The following is a 17,232-nucleotide window of genomic DNA, read 5'->3' on the forward strand; positions in this document are numbered from 1 at the left end:
GAGGCTGTGCTAGTGCACCCATTTTACAGATCGGGAACTGATGCATGGATAGACTAACTGACTTGCCCATGGCCACCCAGGAAGTCCACAGCACAGCCGTGAAACAAATTCTGGTCTCTCCAAGTCCTAGGTGACTGTCCCAACCACTGGATTACCCTTCCTCTCTTATACAAACAGTTGATGAAGTCTGGCCCAAAGGTCACCCTGGTTCATGGCGATGTTAACAATAATCCACCATTGAAACTCTCCTGTGGACCCTGCCCAAATACCATCTTTAATCCTCCCCATTGAGGCGAACGTCACGGTTCATTGAATGAAACAGGCATTTTCCATAAACAAAGCCATTGTGAACTGGCTTGTTATTAATAATCACAGCCTCAGCCCTACATCAGGATGCCTCGTTAGCCTGACAGTCATTATTCTGGCCCCTGACGCTGGAATCCATCATGCTAAATGGCAATCTTTCTACGTAGGACCCCCATCAAGCCCTGGACCTGGAATGGACCCATGAGCGCAGATCCCATGCACGCAGAACCTGAGCACACACCTCGGATCCCTGCAAATCCACCTGTTTGAAAGATGAGTCTGATTTCTATCGTATCCATGGATAGGTGTCCCCGGGTTCACCAGCAGTATCGCTTCTCACTCTTATTAGAGTGACAGCTCTCTTCATTTCCATGGTTCTCTTGTCCCCCACAGCTCATGAAGCTGTATTCTTGCTTAGCCAAGAGATTCTGGCGTATGTCTGCTGACACGCACATGACAATACTGTTGTCACCATGGCAACTTTGATTTACTCCCCAAAAAGTAAAAGGCCAGTAACCACGGAAACACTTGAGTGACCGTAACCTGACGGTGTGGGATACTGTATCCCAGTTTGGGATAAGAGGGAAGGTCCTCTCATGGATCAGTAAAAGACAGGAAACAGGATAAGAATAAATGGTCGGTTTTCACAATGGAAAGTGGCAAATAGCAGGATCCCCCCAAGGATCTGGACTGGGATCAGTGCTGTTCAATGTATTCATAAATGAACTGGAAAAGGAGGTAGGTAAACTATGAGGAGACAAAGTTTGCAAATTATGCTAAATTACTAAAGATATTTTAAGTCCAAAACTGATTGTAAAGAGTTACAAGAGATCTCACCAAATTGGGTGACTGGGCAACAAGATGGCAGATGAAATTCAATATTGATAAATGAAAAGTAATGGAAAACATAATCCTAACTATACAAACAAAATGATGGAGTCTAAATTAGCTGTTACCATTCAATAAAGAGATCTTTGGAGTCACTGTGGATAGTTCTCTCAAAACATCTGCTCTGTGTGCAGCAGCAGTCAAAAAAGCCAACAATGTTAGGAATTATTAGGAAAGGGATAGATAATAAGACAGAAAATATTATAATGACACTATTAAATCCATGATACGCCCACACCTTGAATATTGTGTGAAGGTCTGGTTGCCCTGTCTCAAAAAAGATATATTAGAATTGGAAAAGGTAGAGAGAAGGGCAAGAAAAAATGATTAGGGGTATGGAACAGCATTCATATAAGGAGAGATTAAGAAGACTGGGACCATTCAGCTTAGAAAAGAGACGACTAAGGAGGGGGTGGAATTTGCCAACAGTGAATACAGTCTTGAATAGTGTGGAGAAAGTACATAGGGAAGTGTTATTTATCCCTTCAATAACACAAAAATTAGGAGGTATCTGATGAAATGCACAGGCAGCAAGTTTCAAACAAACAAAAGAAAGTACTTCTTCATATAACACAAAGGCAACCTGTGGAACTTATCAGGGGATGTTGTGAAGACCAGAAGTATAACTAGGTTCCAGAAAGAATTAGATAAGTTCATGGAGGACAGATCCATCAATGGCTATTAGCCAAGTCCCAGGCTTACTGAAGCCCAGGACTCTCACTCAATATGGAGAAGACTAAAGTGCTCTATCAACCTGCTTCAGGCCTTGCACATGACCCACCACAAATCACCATTGACAGTCAGACTTTAGAGACAGTTGAGCACTTTTGCTACCTCGGTAGCCAACTTTCTCAAAATGCAAAAATCAACAGTGAGATCCAGCATGCAAGTGCTTCCTTTGGGTAATTGCTCTGCTGCATTTTCACAGACTGTGACCTACGGCAGGACACCAAGATCCAGGTCTACAAGACAATTGTTCCTACACTCCTCTGTAGATGCAAAACCTGTATGACGTACCGACAGCATGTCAAGAGCTTGGAGAGGTACCACCAATGATGCCTCCCAAAGGTTCTTTGTGTCAAGATCGCCACACTAAAGCCAGCATCCTCGCTGAAGCCAATGTCACCAGCATTGAAGCAATGATCCTCATGCACCAACTTCGCTGGGTTGGACACTGTGTGCAGATGCCAGACGTTCACCTCCCAAAACAAGTCCTCTACTCTCAGCTCACCCATGGTCAGAGATCCTGTGGTGGTCAGAGAAAACGCTGCAAAGACTCACTGAAAGCGTATCCTAAGAAAACTAATGCGGACATCACAAGCTGGGAGGCGCAAGCCATCAACCAACCCCAGTGGTGCCATATCCGCCATCAGGCAATGGCCCGCTTTGAGGAGAAGGGCCTCGCCTTCGAAGCTGAAAAGAGAGAGAGAAGGAAGGAAAAAGAAAGAACTTTCTCCCAGCAGGCAGCTGGCCTGCTATGAAATGTGTACCTACTGCAGGCGGATTTGCGGTTCCAGGATCGGACTCCTGAGTCATCTCAGGACCCATACGTAAATCCATGGTAGAGATCGTCCTCGAATCGAGGGATCACCAATCCAATCCATTAGCCAAGATGGTCAGAAACACAACCCCTAAACCTCTGACTGCCAGAGGGTGGAACGGGACGACGGGATGGATCGCTTGAAATTGCCCTGTTCTGTTCATTCCCTTTGAAACATCTAGCACCGGCCACTACTGGAGACAGGATACTGGGCTAGCTGGACCATTGGTCTGACCCAGTATGGCTGTTCATATGTTCTTATGAAAGATGGAAGCAGCAGTCATAGGCTGGAACCCCAAAATCTGGCTCCTGGGCAAAACCTTCTCCCATTCCCTGAGCGTTTGGACTCCATCCCTTTTGGGGAGCAGGGGCCCAGCTGTGTGACTTGGGTTGGCATCTGAACTCCATCAGAGCTGGATTTTCAGTTCAGGGAGAAGCCAAATGTATTCTGCGCTGTGAAATGCGAATTTCACCCAGCTCTAGTAATTAGCAGAGTGCAAGATCTGCCTCCAAAATCAGCCAATTTAGAGCACCTCTAAAGCACCCCGAGGGCAAGTCTCCAGTACAAGTGACACAAGAAGGTTCTTTTGCAGTGGGGGTGGTTTCTCGGGAAGGATGCTGCTGCCTCCCACACAGCATGTTATATCTTGACCTTCATTGTCTTTCTCTCTCTCCTGCTTCCTCACTTCCCACAGCTGGAAAAGCTTCTCCTGACTGCCATCCTAACGATCTCAGTGCCTCGTAGGCTCTGACACTGGTGCTAACAAGTGACAACCAGGGTGCTGGTGTCAGCCGACCAGATGCCAGAGCGTAGCCTCCTGACACCTTTTTGCTGAACTGGTATTTGAAGGCAGGGTGCCTGGTGGGTCTGGCAGAACTTGAACTGCCCATTAGAGCCTCCAGGACCCATTGGATGGCTGGAGGGGACTTCTCCGTGGAGATGCACCAAAGATCAGGGTAGGAGTCACAACACTCTTGGATCTTTGCACTAAGCAATTGAACAGACCCTCTCCCCTGTTCCACTAGATGCCAGAAGACTGAAGCCCCTGCTCTTCCTTCAGCCCAGTTGGATGGCTGTATTTGCTATTTAAGTTTTACCAGAGTTGTCTACCTGGAATAATATGCTGTGGTGCAGAATAAAAAGACGAGGGGAGTTGCTGCAGGTTAAGAGTGAGGTGCATTGGCGGAGATGCAAGGGGGTCTCAGAACCAGGATAACAGAGCAGGTTGCTCGTCAGGAGAGAGGTGCATCGGCAGAGTTTTATGAGAGTCCCAGGGCTGAGGCAGCAAAAGGGATGGTGCAGATCAGGACTGGAGTGCATCAACAGAGTTAGAGGAGAGTCCAGGACTGGAGTAACTGGGGGCCAGGGTTTAAGTATATCAGCAAAACAGAGAGAGGGAGGTGGAGACAGAGAGAAACCGTGTGTGTTATGGAATGAGATCTTGGCTAAACTGGAATAGGCTTTAGACAGCTCTTTTCAAAAGCCGTTTGCCGCAGTGATCCTAATTTTGTCGTTCACGGCGAGAGGCATTTGGAAAGAGAGCTGCCCGTGAATGGAGACATGTGCAAAGGAACGGCAGGCAGCTCCTGCAGAGGAAATCCCCAAAGGCCTTCAGCATTGAGCCACAGACAGAGAAGAGATCGCTCAAAGCCCCTGTGACTCAGTGACAGAGATGGTGTCAGCAGGAAATTCACCTGCTCCAGCTCTTAGCAAAAGAGTTAAATGGTAGAAATAATGCCCCCCCCACATACAAGTAGCAACCTGGTCAGCACCAGAAAGCCTCCCCTCCCCGAAACAAGTGGTGTGAATGCAGCTCCCATAAGCACCATGCACTCAGAGGAGTTTATGAGTGCAAGCTGCTGTATATATATCACACTATACCAGAGCAATGCAGGCTGCTAGAAATCAGGTACCAAGGACTCTGTTGTCACAGGAGCTGGGGGTGGATGGGAAGGAGCTGATGGGGGTGGTGGGGGGTGGGGGTGGACAATGAGTCATTGGACTTAAAGTGGCTAGAAAACAGCAGCAGAAAATCCACATTACACAGGGTAGCTCCTGCAGGGAAAGACAGCGGAACCAGCTTCCACACCAGCTACCGGCCATCCCTGCCTCAGCCCTGGCATAAGGGGTGGTCACTGAAAGACCTCACACTGATGGTGCCGGTTACAAATGCTCATTAGCCACTCAAATGTATGCAGGGGCTGGAAACCATGGGACCAGGGACCTATAACCAACTCCCTGTGGCCCCTTTTCACCATTGCCTCCACTGCAGAGAATCCAGCTGAGGGAAACTGAGGCATGGGGTTGGGAAGTGATTCGTCCAAGGTCATTGGGGAATAATTGGCAGAGCCAGATACATGGGTTACAGTTTCCACCCTGCTCCTAGGACCACACTGCCTCTTAGAAGGCTTCCCTGTCAGGCTCTTTACAGAACCATGTCAAAATGCATTTGTTTGGGATTAACAAAGCTGGGGAGTTTTCACGGCATGTAGCACACCTTGAGGTCTCAGGATGCCCAAACATAGGCAGATGACAGCCAAATAATCAACTCACAGATAGGCGCCCCCACCTCCAGGTACTGTAAAGGTGCTGAGATGGTACGGTGGGTGGAGACACTAAGAGACAGAGGACAGATCAAATGCAGGCATAGCTACTTAGCGAGCGAGCGAACGAGATGGCATGTCTGGCAATAAATAGGTAGGTAGCCAGGCATCGGAGCTACCCTGTGCCAACTCTGAGCTTGGCACTCCCAGCTAGCGAGAACCCAGCCCCATGCAGTTTGTGCTGTGATTAGTTCTATTGGGTTTCAAATGCAGAATCTCTAATCTGGGCCAGAAATCTGGTAACAGCTACTGTTGTAAATTATCCAACTCCACAGGTAATTTCTGATTAGCTCACTCCTCTCCCCTTGGTGCATCCTCAGTTTCCATAGCAGCTAAGACCTAAGTAAAATGGAAACATCTGGTTCAAGCACAGGTAAAGCTCCCCTGGGGAAAGAAATCTGCTGGATGGCAGCACACAGAGATAACAGCCCCTCTGAAAGACAGTCGTGGCAGAACCTCAGAGACAGGGAGGGGAGTATGGGGGGAATAGAGCGAAAGGGGGTTAGGGGCGAGGGAGAAGAAAGAAAGAAAGAAAGAAGATGAATGGCTATAGAGTGGGAGCAAATGGATCAGTGCAGAGATGCCCTACCATAAACGCTCGCTGATAGTGATAGATGCACTGGCAGTAACCTTGATCCAGTCCCATTAGATGCTCAGCTATGGGAGGGAGCACACAGAGATCTGTGGCATGGACTTTATCAATCACCCACACGAAGGGCCCTCTCAGCAGCTTGGCCCACGTGGGGTGCATCCATCTCAAGCAGAGAGGCCAACGCACGCAGGGAAGGCTGGGTTTTGTAACAGCCCCGTTCGAAAGGTCCCCATTGTAAGTGACAGGAAAGGAATGGAGTGAGGTGTTGGGATCCCTGCTCCGTCCCTCTCAGTCCACGGGATTAATGAGTTGGCCCAGCAGCCGCAGAAAGCACTGGGGTCAGCTGAGAGCTCTGGGGTCGCACTCAGACACTGCAGTGATTAGCATGGACTTAGACTGGGGAACAATTGGACAAATGGGTATGTTTCTCGGGGGAGTTACGTTTGTCTAATAGATGCATTCAGCCCTGAGGTTCTTTCATTCCATGTGGGTTGAGGGCAGAGAGCTGCCGATATCACAGACAATCAGACCCTGCTCTGATCTAACCTGACAGCAGGCTGGTGGGCACTGCAACCAGACCCCCAGTACTCAAAGCCTTCCAGTCATCATCCTAGTCTAACCAATCCTAACCGCTTGGTTCAACAGCATCTGAGAAACGTTGGAGATCGCACAACGCAAAGTGAAATTAAATAAAATCACAGGGAAAGTATTTTGAAATGTGATCAGACATCATTGAATTTGTGCCTATAGGAATTAACTCTCCAGCAATCAAATCCACACTGTTACAGGCCTCTGTTGTCTATTAATTAACAAGAGATGGCAATTCATGCAATCTATTTAGTCGTTTTCTTTCTTTTTGCACTGCTATTTCCAGCTCTCATTGGCACTGATATGGACATCCCAATGGTAACTTTTAATATTGCATTTTTATAAAATGGTGTTTTGTATAGGTCCTACACAAAAACAAAACGTTGCCCTTGATCGAACTTGCACTCACTAAGATCTCCTGTTATCACACTAGTCTGATTAAAGCATTCAACCCACGATCATGATAAAAAAAAAAAACCTCACACTTAGTGCAGGGTCTTCACAAACACAACTGAGAATTTGTGCTATGTTAGCCCTGAATCCTCTCTTCAGGACACAGTCTAAAACCATTTGTGCTCTCAGGATCAATTCCTGGGGCAGGGAAGGATGGAGTCTTTCTTCCAGGCCATCGGGCAGAACTGCAGATACTCTGCGGCCACAATTCCAGCCTCCATCCGGAGACCCCTCCTTGCAGCATGCATCACATCTGTCTTTGTGAGTGGAATGGCTGGTGCCCCTAAGCCCCTACTGCAGGGATAGCACTAGGAATGCATGAGGCCACATGTGGCCATCTTACCTTTGGGGGAGATGTGCCTCCAGGTGATTGTAGGATCCGGTCTGCCCGTGGCTATACAGGTGAGGCTGATGTTGCCGCCTTCGTTGATGGAGATATCGGAAGAGATCTCAACAATTTTGGGAGACACTGGAATGACATACAGGGAGAAGTAAGGTGGTGGCAGGTTCAGATTTGACTGTTTCACTCTAATTCTCCAGGGTTTTGTGTGTGTGTGTGTCGGGGGGGGGAGTTTGTGTGTGTAGTTGTGGATGAACAGCTGCATGTGTAGATGGATTCTCCTCATCTCACAATTACCAGCTAAGCAACAGCCCATCAGCCCCATCTAACATGGCAGGGAAGGACCTGAAGGTGACATTCCCCCGTCCCCCACTTCCTTCCCAGATATACAGGCTGCTTACCCCCAAATCCCACCTTAACCTACTCCCCACCCCGTTTCCATTGGAATCATGTCCTCGAGAGGATTAACTGGAGGAAAACACCCTCTCAGCCAGGCATTCCCAAACTGGGGCCGGTGGAGCTCTCACTGGTGGGGTGCCCAGAGCTCACTCATCACGTGGTGCTAATTCAACCCCCTAGTTTGCAGCTGCCTCTATGTCATGAAGAAGATTCTGGAGGCCTGTGAAAGAAGCTGGAAGCCAGGAGAAAGAGCCAGCCTAGCTGCCTCCATGAGCTGCCACTACACAGAAGAGGAATACAGTGGTGCCCTCAGGGATGAGATCCACTCGTGCTGCTCTTCAACAGTGTCCAGGGAGGGAGCAGGGGAGAAGAGAACCAGATGGTTGGGCAACATATCTAGGGTAGGATGTGTACCCCCTTGGGGTTTAGAGAGCACAGCCCCTTTAAAACCTCATCCTGAGGCTGTTCTAAGGGGAGGGGAATTGAGAGAAGGAGCATGAGAGGGACCTGGGGGTGTCTGTAGCTCCAGACAAGAGGGCCTACAGTGCGTTGGCCATTGCACAGCGAAGCAGGCGAGAACCAGCTCAAACCCTGGGAGAGACAGAGTGGCTCACCAGGGATGTCCCAAGATGGGAGCCAGGAGGCGCACTGTGCCAGGAAGGAATCACCTGAGACGCATAAACCGGAGCCACCGTTGACCAGAACTCTATGGGGCTGTGAGTACTGGTGCTTGTGACTTTGCATGGGGAATAAGGAGGGAGGCAGTAGCTAGCTAAGGGGGGTGGGTTGTTACTCTGTGTGGGTTTGTGGAGAGCAGAAGAACACCGGACGGGTTGGTTGTTGAAAGCGAACGGGCGCTGAAGACGACCAGGAGCACCCAAGCAAGGCAGTGCTAGTCCATTGCAGGCCCTAAGCAGGAAAACGTTTGGCCTCCCTCCCTCCCTACACAACACATAATGAAAAGTGAATAGGGGGCTCCCTTGAGCTGTGCGGGGCCCTAAGCAATTGCTAAGCCTGCTTACACCTAGCGTTGGCTCTGCACCCACGGCTCACTGCTGGACTGGAACTCTGCCCGGGATTCTTGACCTCTGAGTCTAGACGCATCTATCCTTTTATACTGTGATAGCACTGGGTCCATGGGTCCTTGTGTTGGATGTAACCCTGTTTTGCCACTCCCCCTATCTTCTCCCCCCTGGTGTTTTTCTCCATCCATCCCTCTGTAAATAAATATTTCCCTTTCTTATGTCCGTTGTACTATTCCAATGAGCGTGTTTACTCTGGAGGGTTTGGAACAGATGTCCCTGAGCTGGAAGGGAGTTTCCCTGCTGCGTTCCTGCATATGCCTTTCCTTGGCCAAAGCTGCCTGGTAGAGCAGACTCCACCTTGGCCATGAGGGACTATAGACACGTACAGGGGAATAGGGAGTCCTGTCAACAAGGAGGCTTGAGCAGGAGGAGAGTAGAAGGAGCAGAACAGAAATGAAATGAAGAGCAAAAGGAAACAGCATGACGAGACGTATTCCAAAGGGGCTCAGTGCTCCGTGCACTAAATACAGTTGAAAGAAAACAGCTAAAGCCTTCCCCGATGTCACAGTGGCATGTGAGCAGGGGATGGGATGTGATCTGTGTGGTCTCCAAAGGGAGAGGAAGTCTCTGCGAGACAAACTCTCTATTAACCTTCATGAAAATAGCCCTGTAGAACTGAACAGAAAATAATCCCCTTTCTGTTTCATTGGACCATCCTATCGCATTTAATAGAAAACTCAGTTCCTGCTATGGAATTTTATAGGTTAAAAAAAATAACCTATAGAAAGGATTCTATATGTTCTATAGGTGTTCTGAATACTTTGCATAGAACCCTCAAGGTTTCTTCATCATTATTGTATTTTCTACAGGACTTTTCCATAAGAGGAAATGTAAGGCCAGATTCTCAGCTGTTGTAGACCAGCAAAGCTCTATGTACTTCAGTGGAGCTATGTCATTGATGTCAGCTGAAAATCCACGAATGATGTAAATGCTACTCCCATTTTTGACTCTCACCCAGGCATGACAGCCATGGGCTACAGCATCCCCTGTGCTAGACACCGCCTCCATCTCTCTGGATCCTCACATATGCACGATTAGCTGGTATGCACATAGACCTTTCCAGGGGACTGGCTGAGACAGAACTGCAGGGGCTTTCCTTGCACATCTTGCCTCTGCCACACAGGTAAGTAATTTATTGATCCGTAAAGCACTCCAAGACAGCCTGGAAGGGATTATGTCATGCTAGCCCGGGACAATAAAATGAAATAAAATAAAATAAAAAGATGGGCTTTTTGTGAATGCAGTGTGATTACGGGTTAGTGGCTGGAAGTATATTTAAAGTACAGTTTAAGTGGAAATCAAGGTGGGTAATGAATTACCCTGTGATGTGAAGGACTGCTGGGAGTTCACTTTCCCTACTTTGGACACAACGGCTAATCTGCTAATCATACACCGGAGGACAACAGCAGAACAAATGCAGGCAGAATGGAAGAGCTCCTGGGGCAGGGCATGGAGATGATAGTGGATGAACTGTACATACATTTAGGTGAGTCATTGCAGCTCTTGCTAAGAGCCAGTCTAACTGGACTGTGGGTACGTCTACACTTTGAGCTGGAGGTGTCATTTCCAGCTCAGGTAGATAGACTCACACAGGCTCTGATTGAGTTAGTGCACTAATAGTAGGAAGGTAGCCACAGTGGCACAAGCAGCAAGATGGGCTGGCTGCCCTAAGTATGATCCCATCCAAAACCCGCGGCGTATACTGGAGTGACTAGCCAGTCAGTCGGGTCCAGTGTAGGGACGACTATCTGTGCTGGAAATTCCACCTCCAGCGCAGATGTACCTTGTGTGTTCCCCTTTGAACCAACGCCCCAGTATGGTGCTAAGAGATGCTGTGCTGCTAGCAGTTCTGCCAACTGGAGGAGATGGAATTATGTTCATTATTAGCTGTATGACAGTTACACCGACAGGCACGTCCTCGGGCCAGTGGCCCTTCATGGAGAATCAGGACCTAACTGGCCCATGCAGCCCCTGTAAGCTACACCTGGGAGCAGGTAGGTGCTCCAGGTGCTGGCTTGTTAGCCAATCAGCACGAGAACGTCTGAGTTCTACAAGAAGAGTGCCAGCACAGTATATGTGGGGAACTGCTCAGATAGGACTGGCAATGCCAGGTGAGAGGAAGGAAGAGAGTGCTCTCCTTGGGGAAGGCATGGGACTACAGGCTAGGGGGAACCCACAGGAAGCACATGGGCTCCTGTAGGGGAGAAGCCCTGAGTTGGGGCTTGGAGGTGACTGGGAGAGTCCTGGAGAAAGGGACACACTAGGGACCCTCCAGTTGTTAACTTGGTGAAGAAAGCCGGTGGATTGGAGAGGCCCAGCAGTTTGGCGCTGGCTCAGGCTGGAGAGCTGAGCCAAAGGAGGGGCCAAGAACTTTTTGTTTACATCAGATGGGACTCTGAGTACCTCAGAAGGAAGGAGCTGTTCCATGACTTGGCCAGAGGGCTGAGGTACGGAAGACCCAGAGGGAGACAGAAGGGGCTGGAGCTAAGGATACTGGCAACATTATGTTCTGATGCCATAATAAGGCCCCGATAGAGACTGGAGCCACACTGTGCTAGGAGCTGTACGTAAATACAAGAAGAGACAGTCATTGCCCCGAAGAGCTTACCATCTCAATAAACAAGACAGACAAAGGAAATATTTATTATCCCCACATTACAGAGTGGGACCTGAAGCACAGAGAGATCAAGAGACTTGCTCAAGGTCATACAAGAAGAGGCAGCAATTGAGCACAAATGTAAGTGCAGTGCCTTATCCTAAGTCCATACTTCCTTTCTAATGCAGCTCTGGGCCATTCATGAGTTTAAAACTACTGAATCCATTTTCATCAAACTTGGCTTGTTTTGTAGATCTCACTTGGGCTTAAAAGTCACGTGAGGTCTGAAGACGCTACTTACTGTAATATCACTTAGCAACACATACGTTTGCATTAGACACTCCAGGTTGTATTACATCAACTGACAAATGTAAAGAGTAGCCACATTTTAAAACAGAATTATAAGAAGGCAGGGTTAAAGTTAATCTTTCAACTCTGCTGTTCCTGACTCGGGAGCACTTGCATTCTCTATCTTACCACTGTATTAGCTGTTAGATTTGTCTGGAGGCCTGGGACAGTTTTGGCCTTGCGTATAATAGTATATGGTCAGTTGATTAAGCACTTTCTGATCTTGGCACATAAATCCACTTAGCTACGTGAGCTGCAATCATTAGCCTCTTATGCACCAACTGGCCACGAGCCCACACCCACACCCACGCCCACATCTCAGGAAGGAGTTGGGAGGAATCTTTAGGTGCCCAAGGAATGAAAAGATTTGCCCCAATCAACATCAGCTGGAGCAAGGCAGAGGTGACACTGGAATACCTGGGGAAGAAAATGAGAGTGACAGGGGCAGAGGAGCCTTTAGTTACCCTTTCAATTATATATGCAATGTTCAGATTTAACACGACAGTTATTGTATGCAAATTAAATGTTTGAATAATTAATTGAATGAATTATTTAAAATGCCTTCCTTGAGACTTAACGGATAGAGAGTAAGGTTTTACTACACAAGGGAGAAAAGCCTTAATAAATAAGTGACCATAAATATAAATCTGATATTATTTAACATTCAGTGGTAATCCCATTACGTCTATATTAAAATGCATTATTATTTGGCCAGTATTTCTATAGCCAAGGGTGGGGGTGGGAAATCGCGAGCCGAACGGAAGATGCAGATGGAACTGCACCCAGATGAGGATGAATAAATAAATCTAGGCATCCTGGGTGGGAATTCTCTCGTTGTTGCCAATCCTTTTCTTCCTGGCATCTCTCTTGCTCGGGGGTGATTAAACATGGCAGCGCCAGGCTGCCGCGTGCAGATTTCCCCAGAGCGGGGCCTGTTCTTTTGCTGATCTCATTTTCTTTGCCACAATGCTGGGAAAGGTGTTTATTTTGTTCTGAGCTGATTCAGCCCCTTTTGTGGGTCCCCAGAACGTACCCTGGCTTTGTCGCAGGGTCAGTTTTCATCCCTCTCACCCACACGCTCAGCAGATTAGAAAACACAGTATTTAGCTAAAAGAGACGGCACACACACATTATATATATGCATGGAGGGTGTGCATCTGTGTGATGTGCGTGTCGAATGGTATATGCACATCTGTGCACACAGAAACGCCCCAACATGTGTGCCATGCACATACCCAAATGCCACATACGCTTACCCGCAGACATATGTCCACCCCCTGCAGACACGCGTGGCACATATGCAGCTTTGGGTGGATTGCACAGCCCCTTCTCTGTGTCTGCACACACCCACGCTCACATACGGATGCGTCTGCACCCCACACACTGGGACTAGCAGGCACATACCTCCTGAGCCATTCCCCAGGTGACACACTCCCGGTCATTAACAGGGCGACTGATGTCCTCTGTTATCTCTGTTCCAGCCTGTTTTTATAGCCCTCCTGTATTTGCATAAACATCTCTGGCTCTGCCTCCTCATTCGGTCCATGCCAATGCCCCATCATCATGATCTCCCCATCTATCATCCCCATCCTCGAGGGCTGTGCTGACAGTGCCCATCCCTTCCCCTGGCGTCATGTCCTCACTCATTTCCTCCGCCACACCTCCCCGCCTTGCCGCATGAGCTCTCTTTCTGGAGCAGCCGGTTCCTGAGGTGCTCAGTCTTGTGTCCATGCTGCGCTCCTCAGTTCAGATCGGTGAGCTCCGCTTGGCTAAGATGAGCACCCCAGATTTCAGCCTCTTCTCTCAGCCAGAGCCAAACAATCCAAACTTCCTGGGTCTGCACAACTGGACTGGACATTTCACGAGCATACTGAAAATCCCAGTGCTTCCTGCTGAGCCAGCAAGCAGAGCCGGCTCTTGCAGTCCATCTCTCTTGCCCCCGAATGGGAGGCATCCTCTCTAGGGGGTTGAAGGGGAAGGTTAGTTTCTATGGAAGGTGAAGTTTGAGGTGGGTGTCCAGAGAGGAAGGACAGTCTAGTAGTTAGGGCACTCATCTAGGTTTTGGGAGACCTGAGTTCAATTCCCGTCTCTGAGACAAACTTCCTAGATAACCATGGGCAACTCACTTGGTTTCTCTGTGCCTCAGTTCCCCATCTGTAGCACTGCACTACTTCAGATGGGTGTTGTGAGGGAAGAGCCATTAGAAATTGTTAGGTGCTTAGATACTATGGTGTTGGAGGGGGGGAACAGGACATCAGCACCATCCATAGATATGGCCCATTTAAACCTGTGACTTCTTGCTGGTATGAGCATTAATGAATGTGGTTGGTTTTTATGACACAGACCATTGTGCATTGCGGGCTGGACTGAGAACCCAACAAACTCATTTCAGACAGCCTTCAGATGGTAACGGCCCTTACAGAAGTGTACAGAACATCCTACATCAATGGTCCAAAATGCTACACTAGCTACAGCTAAGGACTATCACTGGAGAATACTACTGGTTTTTCTTCCCCACACAAAGTTCAAAACTTGAATTTTTCAGCCTAGGTGACGTCTGTTTCAGATTAAGGAACATTATATTTGTTCTTTATTTAATAATCGTTCCCCTTGACAAGAGAAAAGGACTGAGAATAACACTAATGTTCTGTAACCAATCTGAAATGCACAGTGGCAGCTGCCTGAGCATCAAACAGGCAGATTCTCTGCTTCTAACAAATGTCTTGGATGGCACCTTTCATCAGTTGTCCTCACCGTGTTTTATTACAGATTGGGAAACTGAGTCACAGAGCGGGGAACTGACTGGAGCAACATCACACAGCAGGTCAGAGACAGAGCGAGGAACAGAACCCAAGTCTCCTAGTCACGTCCCATTTCTACTAGATCACACTGCCTCCAATAAACACTACACAGAACATCACCTGTCATGCATACAAGGACAAAGGACACAAGGCTGGAAGGGACCTTCTGTGTCACCGAGTGCAGTCCCCTGCTACCATAGGCAGCACTGTCATATACCTCCCTCCAGAAACTCATCAAGCTCCATCTTAAAACTAGCTAGGTTGTATTCCTCTCTTCCCCCAGCCCGCCTGCATCTATTGGGAAGCTGTGCTAGAACTTCCCTCCTCTGATGCTTAGAAACCTTCTTCTAATTTCTAGCCTCAATTTATTCATGGCCAGTTTATCCCCATTCATGGCTAGTTGATACCAGTTTATACTTATCCACCTCGGCTGTAGTCTATATAAAGCATCTATTGGAGATTGCCAACCTGGACTCATCACATTGACCTAGAAGTGAAAGGCCCTATATCCTTTTATTGGCCCTCAGAACCATCCTGTTCCTTCTGGCTGCATCCAAACCAATTCCCTCCATTTCCATTCACACACAAGTTCTTGGCATATCCATAGATGCTGACTCCGTGGGTGCTCTGGGGCTGGAGCACCCATGGAAAAAAATAGTGGATGCTCAGCACTCACTGGCAGCCCTGCTGATCAGCTCCTCCTCCCTCCCTCCCAGCACCTCAGTGGCATGCAGGAGGTGATGGGGGGGGGGGCTTGGGGTGGAGCGGGAGTCGAGCACCTCCCAGGAACACAGGAAATCGGCATCTATGTACAGATCCCTCTATAGTTGCTGCCAGACTGTTCCATTGAGTCTCCTCTCCCTTTTGTGCTTGTTTTTCTAAGGGGAGCCAGACAGAAAATTGGGAGAGCTGCTCCTTTGATAATATCTGTATTCTAAAGCACTTACAAAGGCCAGCTAACCAGCATCTGCCATTCTAACACCACGTTGTTTGAACAGCAAAACACAGAGGGTTTGATTTTTCTGTCACACACGTGCAAATTAGGAGCAACTCGACTGAAGTCAATGGTGTTAGGCCAATATAAGTGAGGAAAATCAAGGTCTCAAAGCCACACTTTCCTGTGTCTTCCTCTTGTGTTTGTCCATTGGCTTTAATGAAGCTGTTAATTATCATTTATTTGTATGACATGAGAGATCCCAGTTGAGATCAGAGCCCTGTTGTGCTAGGTGCTGTACATACCCATAGTGAGACTCAATCCTTGCCCAAAGAATTTACAATCTAAATAGACCAAGTGTGGGAGAAATGAAATAGGGTTAGACCTATTTTACAGATAGGGAACTGAGGCATGGGGAGACTAAGTAGTTTGGCCAAGGAAACACAGGGAGTTTCTGGTAAAGTCTCCAGCTGTCCTGAGTCCTGATCAAGTGACTTAGCCAGAAGACCATATTTTCTCCACTCCCCAAATCAGTTACACATGGTTCACATCAATGTGAGCATAGAACGGTGCCCACTGTTCTTCACAATGAAAGAGACGCCATCTTGTGCACTGGAATCTTTAGGGGCAGTTCTATCCTGATAAGAGATCTTTGCTATTTCTTCCCCCTCATCACTTAAACACTGGCAGTTTTGCATGCTATGACAGTGGCAATTCAATCACATGCTCCAGGGCATAAGCTGGTCTCTCCAGAGTGGTCAGGAAGGTATGTCCTCCCTTTGTGTCTGGCATTGCACAATGAGGCAAACAAACACTTATGGGTTCATTTTTTTTTATACCAGGCAATGGTATAAATGGTATGAATGCACCCCTGTATTCACACCCTACATACTATTGTAATAATCTTTGTACAAACTATGCCTTGTGAGGTATCATCTGAAAACTAATAACTCACTGATCAATAATATCATGGTGAAATGAGGGTAGCAACATTATATACAAAGTTGTGAATTCCCTCCATATGATGGTGTTCAAACCAACATAGCCCTGACCAGGCAGAAGATGTTAAACAGGTCTGTCCTAATCAATGAAATATGTCTTTACATCAATTTACATACAAGTAGTAAACAGGGTCCTTGAGGCAGCAAGAGGGGTAAACCGGTTCCTCAAAGATAAAGGACAAGCTAATGCCTCTAGCCAGGTGTCATCAAAGCTGATTGGCAATCACCTTTCAAGTGGCCATCCAGTGGCAAGCAAGAGGGGCAGGAATAGATCCATCTGCATTTTAGCAAGCAACAGTGTGGAACCTTTTCCACCACAAGACCCCATGTCTCCATCCTCACAGCAAAAAGGAACTTTATCTAGGGTTAACTCTCAGGAAAATGCATTTCAAAGGGTGACTGGACTATAAAATTGAGGGAGGAAAACACACCAGGCTCTCTCTCTCTCTCCTAAGAAGTCAAAGGAACCAGCCTTTTAACTTTGGTTAGCAACGTGGGTGGGAACACACGAGGAGATAATGATAAAAAATCCTCATTTGACCTTGAACCAAGTTTAGTTGTTAAGTTTTAGCTACCAGAAGGCTTTTTATCTTTATTTCTCTTGTACCCATTTCTGACTTTAATACCTTATGCTTGTATTCATTTAAAATGTCTTTGTAGTTAAATAAACTTGTTTTATTTGTAATCAGAATGAATCCAGTGTTGTGTTTCAACTGAACTGTTTGCTAACTGCAGTTAAAGTAGCAAACTGTTGTAT

At 47.6% G+C, this 17,232-nt stretch overlaps 1 protein-coding gene across 8 annotated transcripts in view; it reads right to left on the reverse strand.

Annotated features, from left to right (window-relative positions):
• Nucleotides 1-17,232, reverse strand: part of LOC123354650 (neurotrimin) — a 654,629-nt gene that overhangs the window by 72,752 nt on the left and 564,645 nt on the right. For all 8 annotated transcript variants that reach the window (XM_044996769.1, XM_044996771.1, XM_044996773.1 and 5 more), the window contains one exon: nt 7,315-7,440. In XM_044996769.1, the coding sequence (XP_044852704.1) occupies nt 7,315-7,440 (126 nt within the window). The remainder of the gene's footprint in view (nt 1-7,314; nt 7,441-17,232) is intronic.

This window comes from Mauremys mutica, chromosome 22 (genome assembly GCF_020497125.1).
Source record: "Mauremys mutica isolate MM-2020 ecotype Southern chromosome 22, ASM2049712v1, whole genome shotgun sequence".
Lineage (NCBI taxonomy): Eukaryota > Metazoa > Chordata > Testudines > Geoemydidae > Mauremys > Mauremys mutica.